This window comes from Gymnoscopelus microlampas (genome assembly GCF_963454915.1).
Source record: "Gymnoscopelus microlampas genome assembly, chromosome: 16".
Taxonomy (NCBI): Eukaryota; Metazoa; Chordata; class Actinopteri; order Myctophiformes; family Myctophidae; genus Gymnoscopelus; species Gymnoscopelus microlampas.
Genome location: NC_139953.1, coordinates 906,232 through 924,049, shown reverse-complemented (window position 1 = coordinate 924,049; position 17,818 = coordinate 906,232). Strand labels below are relative to the sequence as shown.

General features: G+C 42.5%; 1 protein-coding gene across 3 annotated transcripts in view; it reads left to right on the top strand.

Moving 5' to 3' along the window:
- Nucleotides 1-17,818, top strand: part of brf1b (BRF1 general transcription factor IIIB subunit b) — a 66,834-nt gene that overhangs the window by 2,543 nt on the left and 46,473 nt on the right. For all 3 annotated transcript variants that reach the window (XM_084082438.1, XM_084082440.1, XM_084082439.1), the window contains one exon: nucleotides 632-832. In XM_084082438.1, the coding sequence (XP_083938564.1) occupies nucleotides 649-832 (184 nt within the window). In that variant the 5' untranslated portion in view covers nucleotides 632-648. The remainder of the gene's footprint in view (nucleotides 1-631; nucleotides 833-17,818) is intronic.

Genomic DNA, 17,818 nt, shown 5'->3' with positions numbered 1-17,818 from the left:
CTTTGCTGGAGTATTTCCAATTTTCAATACTTTTACCTCTACTCTACTACATCTCAGATGCAAATATTGTACTTTTACTCCACTACAATTATTTTGAAAACTTTAGTTGCTAGCGACTTTGCAGATATTAATTATATTATAAAACATGTTTTAAGCACTTTACGCCTATTTTATTATAGGCTATTTGAAAATAGCCTATCTGATGCGACGCGTTGTGAGCTTGTAGATCTGCTATTTTCAAACATTTGAGTACTTTTTTGGTACTTTGATGCCAATACTTTGGTCATCAAATTATTGGCTCAGGAATGTCACACAAAAAAATAATCTCCATGAATTCAATGCTTCATGGGGTGTGTAATTGATTGATTGAAAAAATAAACAGCTAATAAACAGCCTGAATTTGGGTAAAGTGAAAAACAGGCTTCCTCTCAGAGGGCATTTGCTAACGATGAATGGCCATGTGCAAGTGCAGAGCAATTGCTTCAGCCACTGAGGAGAACCAAGCACTTCGGACAGACTGACATTCCGTTAATTATATGTAGGATATCCGAGTGCATTTTCCAGCACTGCAAAATACATATCATTGCAAACGTTTGAGAACTAACTGCCTGTTTTTTGTGTCCCACAACAGACAGCGGCGTCTCAAACATGGCGTCCCGGCTGTGTAAGAACTGTGGCTGCTCGGACATCGACCTGGACCAGGCCAGAGGGAACGCGGTGTGCACCAGCTGTGGCTCCGTGCTCGAGGACAACATCATCGTCTCCGAGGTGCAGTTTGTGGAGGGAAGCGGAGGCATCTCCTCGGCCGTGGGCCAGTTCGTCTCTGCTGACGGTGAGAGGAACACTTTTAACTGGCATCGTCTATTAGTGATAGGTCATTCATGATCGATTCGTTCAAAAGAACTAGTTCATTGCCGTGAACGAGCTCGTTCACTTACTGAAACTGTTACGTTCACGCTATTGTTCATGCCCCCCCCCCCCCCCGTACACAGGACGGGAGGGCGGGCTGTACGCGTGACGTAATAATAACGCTCCCGCAATGGTGTTTTTCACTAGAAAATAGCGCTACTGAACGAGAACGTGAACGAAACATTAGAACGAATCATTGCCGTGAACGTGAACAAAATCGTTTGTTCACTGAAATTAACGTTTTTTTTAATCGTCTATAGCAGTGGTTCTCAACCTTTTCAGTCCCCGACCCCCCCAAATAATCATATTTGAACTGGGGACCCCCCAAGATAATCATATTTGAAATGGGAACCCCCCCAAAATAATCATATTTGAACTGGGGACCCCCCAAATTAATCATATTTGAACTGGGGACCCCCCACCCTTATTCCACAGATAAATATTGTGAAAATAGCCAATATACAAGCATGAGCTTGTAGATCTGCTATTTTCACAATGTTTGCCTCTTTATATATTATTTGAGAATTTGGCCAATGTTTGACCAGTTTTTATAGTATAGTTTGTTGATTACTTTTGATGCAGAAATGCTATTTTTGTATTTCATTTTGTTTTTTTCTTAGGTATTAAAAAGGTCTTAAAAGTCCTTAAATTGTCACTTTACTGTCATCAGGGAACCCGAGAACCACTGGTTCTCAGCAGTGCTTCCCAAACTGTTTTAGCTCGAGACCCAAAAGAGTTATCTGATGTGTACCAGGGACCCAAAACTAGTGAAAATAGTACTTACACTACTTATTAAAGAGTTATTTTGGGGACAATTATGGAACTTCTTTGATTCTCTTAAAATGTATGAAATTATCTTGAAAGTGTTTTGAAATGTCTTTTTCATTTCTGAAAATGTTTTGTTGTAGTAAACCAAAAAAATGGGATATTACTTGTGACCCATGTGTCCGCGACCCAATGTTTGAGAACCAGTGGTAATAGCACTGTGTCAGTAGCCTGATTATCAGACTGAAGCTGCGTGGAGCTTCAGTCTGACTTAGTCCATATTCACATAATAAATAAATTATTTTTATTTTTGTCGCATTCCTAAGCCAATAATTTGATGACCAGCGGACCGGTAGGCGGCGTTTCGGTAGGAGATACAAAGGAGACTCTTTGTGTCTTCTACCGGAACCGCAACAAAAACTAAAAAATATCCAGGAATTCAAGTCTCCATGGGACTAATCGATAGGAAAAAAGTCATTTTGGGGGTGAGTTAGTTAATAGGAGAACACCCTCTTCCCCCAAAACACACCACTTCACTTTCAAATGTTTTTTTTTTTTTTTAAATACGTGAAAATAGCAGATCTACACGCTCATAACAGGTTGCGTCGCGACACGTTGTGAGCTTGTAGATCGGCTATGTTTGCAACACTGCTGTATGATAGTAGTAGGACATGACTTTGCAAAATAAAAATAACAAGTAATACAAAGTTAAAACGTACAAGCTTTGTGCCTGACAAGTGACCATAATACAAAACCTCATTATGCAGAGAATTTAATCATTCAAGTTTCATTCTTTTAACTTGCATGTTTCGTAGTTAAAAAAGCATTATTGACAATGAATGAATGACAGTTTACTTGAATGACAACGCTGATGTTGCGTTACGTCTCATTAAACCACTGTGATCACTGGCTCCGAATAGACCTGCTGTTCTGCTGCGGACCCCGTAGTCTGTTGTGCTGGGGGGCCTATAGTCTGTTTTTCTGCGGGCCCTGTAGTCTGTTGCGCTGGGGACCCCGTAGTCTGTTCTGATGGGGACCTCGTAGTCTGTTCTGATGGGGACCTCGTAGTCTGTTCTGATGGGGACCTCGTAGTCTGTTCTGATGGGGACCTCGTAGTCTGTTCTGATGGGGATCCCGTGGGGATCTTGTTTACCTGCCGTCAGTGGTGGAAAGTAACTAAGTACATTTACTTAAGTACAATTTTGAGGTATTTGTACTTTACTTGAGCATTTCCAATTTCCGATACTTTTACTTCTACTCCACTACATCTCAGAAGCACATATTGTACTTTTACTCCACTACAATTATTTGAAAACTTTAGTTACTAGTTACTTTTCAGATATAAATGATTACATTATAAAACATACATTAACCACTTTAGCCCTTTTTCATACATGGGCTATTTGAAAATAGCCGGTCTACAAGATGCGACGCGTTGTGAGCTTGTAGAATGCAGATCTGCTATTTTCAAATATTTAGCACTTTTACTTTTGATACTTTAAGTACATTTTGATGCCAATACTTTAGTACTTTTACTCAAGTACATTTTGGAATTCTGGACTTTACTTGTAACAGAGTATTTTTATATTGCAGTATTGATACTTTTACTTGAGTAAAGAATTTGAGTACTTTTTCCACCACTGCCTGCCGTGTTCTGCTGGAGTGTGATTGAACCGAAGCCTGGCGTCTGACCCTGGAGCAGCCTGTCCACAGATAGCCTGCTACTGATGACGCTCAGGGGGTAGAAACATCTCACAGTCGCCCTGAGGGGTACAAGAGCACCCACCATGTTGTGAAACGAATGATAATTGACACAATTTATACAGTGCTTTTTTGAGTGCTCACAGCAACTTTATTAGGTGGTCCTCAAGAGGAACTACTGTGGGGTCTGCCAAATCTTTGTGTGGTGGGGAAGCATCAGCCGCAACTAGCCGATCTACAAGCTCACAACGCCTCGCGATGCAATGGGCTGTGAGCTTGCAGATCGGCTAGTTTCAGAGTTGGTGTAGAGGGAAGAAGAGCAGACCAAGTACAGAGGCCAAAGGTCAAGTATTGAGGGTTTAAATGTCTGAAAATACACATTAACATGAATCCAACATATTAATTGAAAATATCGTGTATAAAACAAACAAAAAACATTAATGTACACAACACTGATTATAGTGCTTTCAAACAAGTCTACAAAGCTATCTATAAAATCTATTAAATAGTTTAATCTGCAACACAAATGTATACAGTATGTGGTGGGGGTCCCTGCATCATCTCTCTCAGCTAAAAAAACGTTGAAGACAAAGAGTCAAAGGTTGTGGCAACAGTGCATCTTTGGAATGAGCTGCCTCTGTGTGTCAGCCAGTCTCAATCTAAACTGTCCAATAAAAAGTGTGACATAAAGTGTGAAAATACCGTTATGGAGAAAGCTACACGCTACATGCACTTTAGTAATAGGCTCTATGCACAGCAGCCATATTATCACTTCCTTCCCAGGTGTTACCAATGATACGAATGAAGGCTCCAGGGGCGTCAATTGGGTATGGCAGGCTATTGCAGCTGCCACACCCTGGCTCCAGGGAAGAAAAAAAAAAGAAGTACTTTTTTTATAATAAATCGGGAAAATCAGGCAAAAATAAGAATTAAATAACATAACCCTAACCTAACCCGAATCCTAACCCTAAAACCGAAATAAAGTAACCAGAAACTGGAAAAAAACGAACCCAACCCGCCCAGAACCGCACAAAAATTTCGCGCATGAGGTCGCGTGCATGCTGCCATACCTTAGCTTTTGCTGAACTGACGCCACTGGAAGGCTCTGTTCCATTTAGTGTAGCACAGTGGTTTCCACGACCCCCATAACTCTGAGAGTTATGGGGGAGTTACACACCTGTAAGGGGCCATTTGGAAGCCCATGAGGGTCCCTGGACCCCAACTTTAGACCCACTGGTGTAACAGAGTGTTTCCAGTGAGCCAACATGCACAATATCAGCAACCCTGACTCTGTTACGACCAGAATGGAACAGAGCCTTCATTAGTATCATTGGTAACACCTGTGAATGTCTTCATAATATGGCTGCTGTGAATAGAGCCTATTCATGGCTGCTAAATAAACCAGCTGTTGACGTTCCATCCTTGGTCTGTCAATTACCTGACCTATGCTGCTAGTCTTCTACTCCTGTTAATTACCAACACATTACAGGTTGCAAAATGTAAAGCTGCACTGTGTAACTTTCCTCTTCTACCCTGGATTTGAATGTATGCGTTCTATTTTTTTTTTACCACTGATTGAGCTAATAGAGCCTGCCTGCTTGCTCAGGGGATAGATTGAATCTTGACCATCGGGTCAAAATTCAAGTCAGATCCTGTGTCTTGGTGAGACATGACCTTTGACACCTTTTGAGCAGGGAGACAAAATACAACCACCCCAATTGTATAAGTTATATTGTATCTAAACCTAACCATACGGAAAACAAAGCTACACCTTAAGTTAAAGATGAACTGTCATACAAATAATTGTGATTAACAATTGAATTGTGTTTTTGGCATTTAACATTGGAACATATAAGAAAACAATATATTTCTGTTTGCATTTTAGGATTCGTAAACCAAAATTGCACACGGCAGATGTGACAAATAACTTATTTTATAATTTTATACCATAAGATAAAATAGCGGAAATGTACAACTTGTAGATCTGCTATTTCAGGGAAAACATGGAACACTTTTCAACAGGGAAACGACTACATTAGTTCCATTGGAACACGCCAAGAGGGTTCTTGACGTGTTTCAATGGAACTAATGTAGTCCCCCGCCCCCATGCCGTGAAAAGTAACAGTTTTGAACATACAAGGTTTCCAGCCCATTAGGGCTGGTAAATTAATATTCAATATTTGAATATTCCTCGAATATGGGTTAAATAATGTATATTCGAATATAAAAAATAATATTCAAATATATGTTTATTTGACAGGAACAATGCAAAAAACAATGTATCAATTTATGAAAACAAACAAAATATATTTTGTATTGGCTCCGAGCACATACATTCATTGTTTTTTGTATTGTCCCTGTCAAATAAAAATAAATAAAAAAGTATAATGATAATATTCGAATAGAAGCACATTTTTAAGACCAATATTCGAATATCATTTCTGAGGAATGTTAACAGCCCTACAGCCCTTGCGTTAATGTTTGTCGTACTTAAATGTAGAGTCTCTGGAGATGAGTGTTGTTCCGTCAGCGATGAGCTCTCTGTCGTAGACGATTTGGTTCTCGTAAACCACGTAGGTCGGTCCCACCTGCCACGCACAGACAAACATTTTAGGACAGCAATGTTATGAACGCCATTTTTGCCGTGTGGCATCGCCGCATAACTAAATAATAAAATACGGAACCCCCAACCGCTAAACCTAGTCTCTAAATACCTCATCCTAACTCCAACCTGAATCTTTTTCTAATAGACTCTATGCACAGCAGCCATGTTGGAAGCAAATTGGGCCTCTTCCTTACTTCCTTCACAGGTGTTACCAATGATACTAATGAAGGCTCTGTTCCGTTTAGTGTAGCACAGTGGTTCTCAAACCTTTTCATTTCAAGGACCCCCATAACTCTGAGAGTGTACAAATGGAACCCGGGTCCATTTGGTTCCATTTGTACACTCTCAGAGTTACACACCCGTGTAACCAGAGTGTTTCCAGTCAGAGTGTTTCCAGTCAACATGCACACTATCAGCACCATGACTCTGAATGGAACAGAGCCTTCATTAGTATCATTGGTAACACCTGTGAAGGAAATAAGAGGCCCAATTTATTTCCAATATGGCTGCTGTGCATAGAGCTTATTGTAAACATATCTCTAAAAATCATAACAACATTTTTTCTCACAATGTCTATTAATCAAATTCTACTATACTCACAAGTATAGTAATACACACACACACCCACACACACGTTAATTTCGTAGACTAAAACTATGACGAAACATGTTTGTCGACTACCTATTTTCACTGAAAACTAAATAAAACCTAAGCTATGAAGACTAAAACTATGACTAAATGTACTGACAAGTTCATCAACAAATAAAAACTCGTCTAAAATGTTAGGGAGGGGAATGTTAGGGAGTGGAGAAGAACTAAGACAAGTCATTCTATGCTTGGTGGGTGTCGCACTCCGAAAACAGCCAATCTACAAGCTCACAACGTGTCACGGCGCGACGTGTTGTGAGGCAGTTTTTGGCATGCAGCGGCAAGTATACCGGTAATTATTTAATGCATTATAGACCCGAGTAACACGACCTTAATATATAGTCCGAAGTCTTCATCATCAACCCATCATTCCTTCTCTCAAAGACAGTGGTTCCCAAACTGGTCTGGCGGTCCCCAAATTATTTTGGGGGTCCCCAGATGATTAGCTTAATGTGCAACTTTGTTTTCTCTCTCAATAGTAAATAAACCAACATACAGTTGTGTATACAGGGTATATGCACATTTCTAAAGTGACAATTTATTTAATTGAATTACTTTTTAGACCAAATTGTCAAATATTACATAAAAAGAGGCAAACATTGTGAAAATACTATTTATTAATATAGCTATTTTCACAATATTTATCTGTGGAACCGAGTCAAACTAAATGTAATGCTTCAACTCCTACAATTCCAAGTACTTGTCAGGGTGGGGGGTCCCCAGTTCTCTAATATGATAATTGTTTTTGGGGGGTCCCCGTCTGAAAAGTTGGGAACCCTTAATCAGTGGTGTAAAGTACTGTACTTAAGTACGCTTTTGAGGAATTTTTACTTTACTGGAGTATTTCCCATTTTCAATACTTTTACTTCTACTCCACTACATCTCGGAGGCAAATATTATACTTTTACTCCACTACAATTATTTGAAAACTTTAGTTACTTTGCCGATATCAATTATTATATTATAAAACAAACATTAACCACTTTAGCCCTATTTTATACATAGGCTATTTGAAAATAGCAGATCTACAAGCTCACAACGTGTCGCGTCGCAACGCGTTGTGAGCTTGTAGATCTGCTATTTTCAAACATTTGAGTAGTTTTACTTTGGTACTCCCAAGTATATTTTTATGCCAATACTTTTGTACTTTTACTCAAGAACACAGGCCTTTTACTTGTAACAAGAGTACTTCTACATTGTGGTATTGATACTTCTACTTAAGTAAAACAAATGCAGTACTTTTTCCACCTCTGCCCTTAATCTAAGAAGACAAACCGATAGAAGTGGTTAGAACATCTCACCTTGACCGTGGTACCACAGGAGTCCAGTGGGAAGCTGTACAGAGCTCTGTTGTGGTCAGCGTGTTGGGGTCGACAGCTCCGGTCAAGCAGAGAGGTTCTGTAGGGCCGGACGATGGGCCAGGTACCGGTGGGATTGGTCACCACTGTCATGACCCCGTCGGCAGAGCACACTGCAACACAACCACACGTTGTTATAGCATATTATGCTCTTTCAGGCCGTGACCCCCCCCCAAAATAATCATATTTGAACTGGGGACTTTAGAAATGTGCAGATACCCTTTAAAACGAGAGACCGCAATTATTTTCGCATTATCGTCATAGTCGTTCACACATTTTCAAATATAAAAAAAACCTGAAATAGCAGATCTACTTCGAAGTTCTTGATGCGTTGTAAGCTTGTAGATCATCTATTTCTGCTATTTTTACTTCTATTATTAATAATTTAAGTTATCCGTCATGTCTGCCCTGTGCAATTTTTGATTATGGAGCCTAAAAGGCAAACAGAACATGTATTTGTATTCATTATGTTCCAATATTCAACACGCAATTCTCACCTATAAGCTCCTTTGTTTGAAAGAGGCAGCGCTTTGCCGTGACCACCTGCACCGCCAGAGTCTTCGACTCTCTCACGACCATCTGGAACGTTGCTGTGACGTTTTCCAGGTTGATATCCTGAAGGGAGGGCCAACAAACATGGGCATCATTCTCCATGAAATATGGATTGTGAAAAAGCACCATTTAAATTCACATTACTAATGTAGTTGACCCATTAAGACCAGGAACGCATCTGTGTGCATCATTTTTAGATTTCTTTGGCTATTCAAAAGAATAGCAGATCTACAAGCTTATAGCGCGGCACTGAGTGCCGCGCTATGAGCTTTTAGATCTGCTACTTTTGAAAAATTGAGCAAATCTTTGAATATATATATATTTTTTAAGCAAACATTTTAACTAAAATCTTTGCTTCTGGGGTACTCTACAAATGTCTTCTAAATCTAAAGAATTATGTTGCTATAATATCAGTGGTTCTAAAACTTTTTTTCATGTCAAGGACCCCCACAATTACATGTATTTGGCCGCAGACGTACCCCCCCCCATCTCAAAATATGTTGTTCCAGGGACCCCCAGAAGCAAAGATTTTAGTAAAAAAAAATGTTGCTTAAAAAATAACCCTGTGGTTGACCAGTGTCCACCACGGGTCTATACCCCGACCCCCCCGCCTGTTTCCCTGGTGAAAATACTCAATCTACCAATACTTGCGTTGGGACACGTTGTGAGCTTGTAGATCGACTATTTTTGCTTTTCACATGTCAAGGGTTGCACCAGCTGATTTAGTCCCAATGTCTCCCAAATAAGTTACATCATTAACTTATAGGGTGTGTGTGTGTGTGTGTGTGTGTGTGTGTGTGTGTGTGTGTGTGTGTGTGTGTGTGTGTGTGTGTGTGTGTGTGTGTGTGTGTGTGTGTGTGTGTGTGTGTGTAAAAGTAACTAAGTACATGTTCTCAAATACTGTACTTAAGTACAATTTTGAGGTATTTTTACTTTACTGGAGTATTTCCAATTTTCAGTACTTCAGCAACTAAAGTTTTTTTACTCCACTAAATCTCAAAAGGCAAATGTTGTACTTTTACTCCACAACTATTTGAAAACTTTAGTTACTAGTTACTTTGTAGATTTTGATTAAAGTACCAAAAGTAAAAGTACTCATTATGCAGAATGTCCCATTTCAAGTTCTCAAATGTATAACAATTGAAAAGAGCCGATCTACAAGCTGACGCATTGTGAGCTTGTAGGTCGGCTATTTTCAAATGGCTGAAATGTATATAGGGCTGAAGTGGTTAATGTATGTTTTGTAATAATAATCAACATACACAAAGTAACTAGCAACTAAAGTTTTCAAATAATTGTAGTGGAGTAAAAGTGCAATATTTGCCTCTGAGATGTAGTGGAGTAGAAGTAAACCAGACGAATCTGCGAGTGCAAAAAAAATGTGCACTCTGCGATTTGGGTCTGGCACCGCTCCATAGAGAATCCATTTCCTGTTCCAGAAGACGTGTGTAACCAATACCAGTATTCAAGGGGCCCAGTATTCAAATATGGGCGACTGTAATTGGTAGTTGGTTGTAGGTCTAACCAATAGAGCGTCGCAGTTCCCGCCCACTTCCAGTTGCCGGAAGTAAATACTCAATGCATTTTTCCCATTGACTTTTCCGAAAATATTTATATAAATTAATTTAAGCCAAGAATCAAGCTATCCAGGATGCTGGTGAATCATGACCATAAAACGTTTGATTCTGTGAAAAAACTTTTTTGAAAACGGCAAAACAAAGGGTATTTATTAAACATAGTATATCATATCATTAAATATAAAATTTTTAAAAATCACAGAAAAAAAGGTTTTATGGTCATGATTCACCAGCATCCTGGATGGCTTGATTCTAGGCTTAAATTCATTGATATAAATATTTTTGGAAAAGTCAATGGGAAAAATGCATTGAGTATTTACTTCCGGCACCCGGATTCTGTGCAACTGCGATGCTCTATTGCGTCGAGGGCCATTGTTTTGATCCCGCCCCTTGGGAAACAAAACGTCCTCATGGAAGCACCAGACTCATATCCACGGAGTGATATAGTCTAGCTACGCCAGGCTATGGTTTTCTTACTTGATGTGTGTAGCCAATAGCATTCACGGGAACGTGAAGGGTCACACTGCCACTGTCCTCGCTGAGGTCGTAGCCTCTCTCGTCAGCCAGCCGCGCTGTGATTGGCTCGTGGCCGACTCCCACCTCCCACAGTCTGGGCAGGTCGGGCTGTTTGTTCACGCTGAACGTGACGCCCGAGTCGGAGCACTCTGCCTGCACCGACGGTGGATCTAAAACAAGAAAACATTAACAGTATAGGCTCTATTCACAGCAGCCATATTGTGAAGACATTCACAGGTGTTACCAATGATGCTAATGAAGGCTCTGTTCCATTCATGGGCAAACAGAGTCAGGGTGCTGATATTGTGCATGTTGGCCCACTGGAAACACTCTGTTACACCAGTGGGTCTACAATGTGGGTCCAGGGACCCTCATGGTTCCTTAAGGGGTTTCCAAATGGGCCCTTACAGGTGTGTAACTCTGAGAGTGTACAAATGGAACCAAATGGACCCGTAAGGGTCCATTTGGTTCCATTTGTACACTCTCACTCCACTCTCAGAGTTATGGGGGTCGTGGAAACCACTGTGCTACACTAAATGGAACAGAGCCTTCATTAGTATCATTGGTAACACACCTGTGAAGGAAGTGATAATATGGCTGCTGTGCATAGAGCCTTAGGTATGCGACGTTAATCGCTATTATCGCTTATCGTGATCTAAACATTACAACTACACTACATTAAGAGGCGATCAGAAAGGGGGGAAATATTAAGAATCATAGCACGGCATTCGGTGCCGCGATATGAGCTTGTATATCTGCTATTTTTGAATAGCCCAAAGAAATCTTAAAATGGCACAGACGCATCCCCGGCCTTAATGGGTTAACAACATACTCTACCGTATAGATTGGACAAAATGACATTTTATTCACACACAGATATTCCATGATAGAGCTTTAATGAAGACCATTGTGCTAATGTGGTAGTGCGGGGTAGTGTGTGTTACTCACATGCGTTGTGAAGCAGTGCTCGTACAAACACATGGTGGAGGTAGAAGTGTTCCTGCAGCGTGATGGTCAGGGTGTAGTTCACATCCATGGAGAACTCCACACGTCCATCGCCCAAGTACTGAAACCACACACACACACAGTTACACTTGGTTCACAGCAGCTTTAGCCCATTAAGACCGGGAACGCATCTGTGTCATTTTAAAGGGGTGGTGCCATAGTTTTGCACCTTTTTCTGTTTTTCATGTGTCTATGAGGTTGATAGAACTTCATTAAGCCCCCTGGTGGTGTTTTTATGGTGTTTTAATGTCTTCTCTGACTATTTTGAGTTTCTACCTGGAGGCTGAAACCTTGAGGGTCAAACGCATAGACATATAAAGGTAGACACCTCCTCTGGCTCTGAAGCGTCGGCATGGCGGGCGCGCTTCCGCTTCCCGGAAATCCTTGGGGGGCAGCTGGAAATTTCCGCGTGCATCACAGAAGGGGGCGTTCAGTAGGCCAATGAGAGGCAGGTGGGGGCGGTAGAACTAGATTCTGACAAGTCCTGGAAAAGACGCGCTGTGATTGGCCAGTGCCCGTTCCCCCCATTTCCGGGGGGAACGGGCACTGGCCAATCACAGCGCGTATGGCGGCCACCATACGAAACCGGTCGCTCCAACGAACTGCAGAAGCCAATGAGGTATCTAGGTTTCTATATCTATGGTCAAACGTGCCAATAGAAAAACAGCGCTTTAGTGACATAGTAAAAACATTAGCTCATTAGCTTGTAGATCTGCTATTTTTGAAAAATCGTGTATATTTTTAAAGGGATTTCTTTTTAACTCAAATCTTTGCTTCTGAGGGGGGTTCCTGGAATAAAATATTTTGAAATGGGGGTCCGCGGCCAAATACATATCATTTTGGGGGTCCTTGACATGAAAAAAAGTTTGAGAACCACTAATATTATAGCAACATACGTTTTTTTCCAAAAACGGTTAGGATTTAGAACAGGGGTCTTCAACAGGGGGTCCGGGACCCCTGGGGGGTCCTCAGAGTTACTACAGGGGGTCCGCCAAATCTTTGTGTGATATGATTTTCTTTTTTACATTAACCACTTCAACCCTGGCATGCCTTTTCTGAGGAGAACTTTAGCCAAAAATAGCCGTGAGCTTGTAGATCGGCTATTTTTGGCAAAGAGTTATAGGCGTAGCCGTAGAGGGAAAAAAAGAGCAGTAAAAGTTTATCTGAAACACAATTTTGAGGGGGGTCCCTGGCCTGAAAACGTTGAAGAACCCTGATTTAGAAGATATGTAGAATCCCCCAGAAGCAAAAAAAAATAAATTATATTATATTATATATATATATATATATATATATATATATATATATATATATATATATATATATATATATATATATTATAATTTATATATATATATATATTATAATTTATATATATCTAACTATATAAATGGCGAGCAACTTCCGCACCCTGGGTGCGACACCCCACAGCTCTGTTATCGAATAAACAACGCACCGCCAGACCACATGTCGCCAACTGACTCGCCACGCCGGCCGCGCTGAATTTACGCCTCGCGTAGGGGACATCTCACTGCTCAATACACCTTTTCCACCGCGCAACATAATTAATTCTACTCACCAAATGTCGGACAAAACGGAAGGGGAGGCAGCTTCGTACCGTTTACCGTGCGCACGACCTCATCACCACAACAGCAGGCAGCCGCTGCGGGGGTTTTTTCCTTTTTTTCCAAACTTTTTTTTTGGTCACCATTTTCTCCAGGCACCATTTCTGGTGTAACGTCGGGTGTTTCTTTTCACCAGCCAATCACCTTTCACGTTGCCACATCCGTTGCCACGTCGCGCTGACGTACGCTAAACAAGCGCTGCCGTGCGCACAATGCAAACGAGCCCAAAGGCGCGCAAAAATAAGCCGACCATTGCTTAGACACAAAGTCAGACCTGGCAACGCAGCCTACGCCAATCATGTGTGAGAGATCTACAAGCTATGGGGCAGAGACGCCACCGTATCTTAGCAACAACTACAGCGCTCACTCTCATTGGTCGTGTCACGCTAAGACCAGTCTCCAGACAATGGCATCGCAGACAGCTTGCTGTTACTGCTGTAGCCATCACAGGCAGTTGCAGCACGACGGACAGGGCGCTGTGATAGCTGCCATGTCGCTAACGCTAACCTGGTTGTCATGCCTGCAGCGCCTGTGCAATCACTTTGTCAACAATGCACGTTCGTGTGGTGAATGTCTATATTGCTGCTCAGTTCGTCCATTGTAGATGGTGTATGTTTGTGTGTGTCTTCTGGAGAACTATGTAGCTCCACAGCAACTACAGTAACTAACGTAATGGCAGGACCGCCCCGTGCAACGCATGTTAGGCTGCATTATGGTCATGTAGTAATTTCAGATAATTTCGCTCCGATTAGAGCAGTGTTTATCAACCCTTTCACGCCGCCCCCCCCCCCCCCCCCCCCCCCAAATACACGTACTTGATCTGGGACCCCCCCATTCTGTTTGACTCCCTTCCACAAGTAAATATTGTGAAAATAGCCGATCTACAAGCTCCAAACGCCTCACGTTGACAGGCTTTGTAGGCTTGGAGATCGGCTATTTTCTACATCATTGCCTCTTTCTTACATTCTTTGCCAATGTGCCCCATGTTTTCATAGCATAGTTTATTGACTACTTCTGTTGCAGAAATGGCCATTTCCTTTACTTTCGGTTTTTTATTGTCTCCGCCAGGCCGAAAGGCATGGCGCAAGACTATGTTTCACCCCCTGTCCGTCCGTCTGTGATAGCTAATCTCTCACATCGTTGACTTGATCGCAGCAAAATAACAGCCCGATGTGGAGAGTCAGTGAGAGCTGGATAAACGACGTAACATGTGTCAAAAGGAGTCTGTACGGCTGTCGATAAATGAACACATGACGTCGGTGGGAGAGGAGATATTGTGTCTTTTGGACAAACAGCAGCGTGGTGCTGATGTTTGTTGTGTGAAGCAGCTTAATGTCAGAGTGTTTGTGTTGGAGCGCCTCAGTGCGGCTGCAGAGTTCATGTGCAACCTCTTCCAGAGAGACACAGAGACACTAGAAACTCTGCTGGGGAAAAAAAAAACTGCTGGGCATTGACTTTCCTATGGACATTGATCTACACACTGCAGGTATATCTGCTACACACACAACATCAAACTACACACTGCAGGTATGATGCAGCGTTTGCATTACAGCCAGCATGCCAGCGTAGTTCCCATATGGTTTCAAGGTGGGCTAAACCATATGGACCCCATGTCAGCAATGTCAGCGGCATCCACTTCAGTCCCAACTGCGATGCCCATGCAGGCTATAAGTAGCTTCTACCTGGCCCTTAGGTGGGCCCCAACTAGCCATGTTTATGTGGGACCAAGGCGGGTCCTAACTGGGTTTGCCCATGCAGGCTTTAACTGGGTTCTACCTGTGCCCTAGGTGTACCCTAACCAACCACAGTGCAGTGCCCATCGCTCCAATTGTTGTGACGTCAGGGCTCTCAATACTGCACATTGGTGGAGGAGGAGGGGCCGCAGGGCGACCGCACACATCGCTGAACCAATGGTAGCCCACGGATGTTTCCTCTGTGGATTTACAATCTGCCCCTCTATGCCACATATCATCCGCACTACAGGGTCTTCACTGACCGAGCCACGGCCCCACTGACCCTCATGACGCTACGCCACTTAAACGTGCGGCAGCATGCGCTGGGTTGCCAGGTTTGCACAGCCTGCGCCAGAAACAAGCAACCACCTTCATGAAAAAAAAAAAAACACCGAAATGGTCCCCAATGTTCCAGGGGTGTCCCCGCGCGTCCCAACACTCCACAGGGGGTCAGTGGACCATCAGGGGGTCCGCGGACCCCCTGTGGACCCCCTGAAACATAACAAATATTATTTCTTCACATTTTTTCCTTTTTCAAAAAATACTTTTCCACAGTTTCACTCCGGCGATTTGGGTCCCCCAATATACACACGGCCACGCTGGGCCCCGTGCGCGGCTGGGGTTGAGGGGGGCGTAGCCCCCCGAAACTCTAGTATATATATATATATATACACACACAGTATATATATTTATTTATTTATTCAAAGATTTGCACAAATCTTCCACTCGTGGCTCACCGTCCTGGACACCAGCGGGTGGGTGAAGGGGACGGTCAGAGTGTATTCCTGGCTGCCGTCGACCTGAGCCACCCGGACCGCCACGAGTCGCTCCGTCTCTCCCGCGGACAGAGTCTGTCCGTTGATGTCGAGCCGCGCCACGCCCACGTCATGAGGCACGTTCCCCAGGAGCACCGTGAACACGTGTTCCTCTGTCACCGTCTCTGAAAAAAAACGTGGTGGTGGTGGAAGGAAGAAGTAAAAGTATAAATACCCAGTGGTGTAAAGTAACTAAGTAACTAAATGTTTAGGTACTTTTACTTTACTGGAGTTTTTCCAATTGTCTACACTTCTACTTCTACTCCACTTCATCTCAAAGGCAAATATTGTACTTTTACTCCACTACAATTTGCAGATTTACAAGACGCGTTGTGAGCTTGTAGATCTGCCATGTAGAGTACTTCTAAACATTGCAGTATTGATACTTTTAAGTTAAACATTTGAGATCTTTTTCCACCACTGGAGAACCGGTGATGGAAGAAGTAGTCAATTTTTTTACTCAAGTAAAAGTATAAATACCACATGTAGAAATGGCGAAAGGGCCCGATTTAAAAAAATGTGCTTGAATAAAAGGTACAAAAAGTATTGGCATCAACATAAACTTCCAATTACCAAAAGGAAAAGTACTCATACGCAGAATGTCCCATTTCAGAAGTTTTCAAAATGTATAAACATCTTTTGAAAATTGCCAATTTTATTAACCCATTAAGACCTGTAACGCATCTGTTCATAAATCGTATTTTTTTTGGGAAATCTTGAGATTTGAGTTACAAAAGCGAACATTTGTAACTCAAATCTTTGCTTCTCGGGGATTCAACAGTTTTTTGACTTTGACTTATGTTGCCATAATATCAGTGGTTCTTTTTTCCATGTCAAGGACCACCCAAAATGACATTTGGCCACGGACCCCCATCTAAAAATATATGTTCCAGATAGATAGATTCGAGTTAAAAATGTTCGCTTTAAAACAATATATATTGAAAGATTTGCACACATTTTCACGATTTTTCAAAAATAGCAGATCTACAAGCTCGTAGAGCGGCACTCGGTGCCGCGCTATGAGCTTGTAGATCTGCTATTTTTTGAATAGCCAAAGTGTAAAACAATGCTTTTTTTTTAGCTCAAATGAAAAAGTGACACAGATGCTTCTTCAGGTCTAATGAGGTCTAATGAATTGAGCAGTAGTCGGTTGGACTTACGGTCGGTGGTGATTGGCCGCCGGCTGCGCGGCGGCGTGTCAATCACCCTCAGGAGGCGGTGTCGGGTTTCCACGGCAACGTCGCCTTCATACAGCGCAGAGAAGACGTGTTCGTAGAAGAGGAAGATGACGTACATCTCCCTGTATTCACCCTCTACCACCGCACTCTGTAGAACATGAAGAATACATGTCTGTATTCACCTTCTACCACCATGTATTACTGTAAAAAAGAGCTGGTATAGCTGGTTATACATGACACGTCATGTATACCATGGATGTCTCCCCATTGGCTTAAAGGACAGCCAATGATCGAAAACATGTTGAATATGTTGACCAGTGCTCTGTCTCTTCAGAGACCAGCCGCTCAGTTGAGAGAGACAATGCAGGAGAGAGAGACAGTAGGACAGCTGAGAGAGACAGTTAGATGAGACAGACAGTAGGACAGCTGAGAGAGACAGTTAGAAGAGACAGACCGTAGTACAGCTGAGAGAGACAATGCAGGAGAGACAGATAGTAGGACAGCTGAGAGAGAGCGCAGGAGAGACAGACTGTAGGACAGCTGGGAGAGACAGTGTAGGAGAGACAGACAGTAGGACAGCTGGGTGAGAGACAGTGCAGGAGAGACAGACAGTAGGACAGCTGGGAGAGAGACAGACAGTAGGACAGCTGGGAGAGAGACAGTGTAGGAGAGACAGACAGTAGGACAGCTGGGAGAGAGACAGTGTAGGAGAGACAGACAGTAGGACAGCTGGGAGAGAGACAGTGCAGGAGAGACAGGCAGTAGGACAGCAGAGAGAGACAGTGTAGGAGAGACAGACAGTAGGAAAGCTGAGAGAGACAGTGCAGGAGA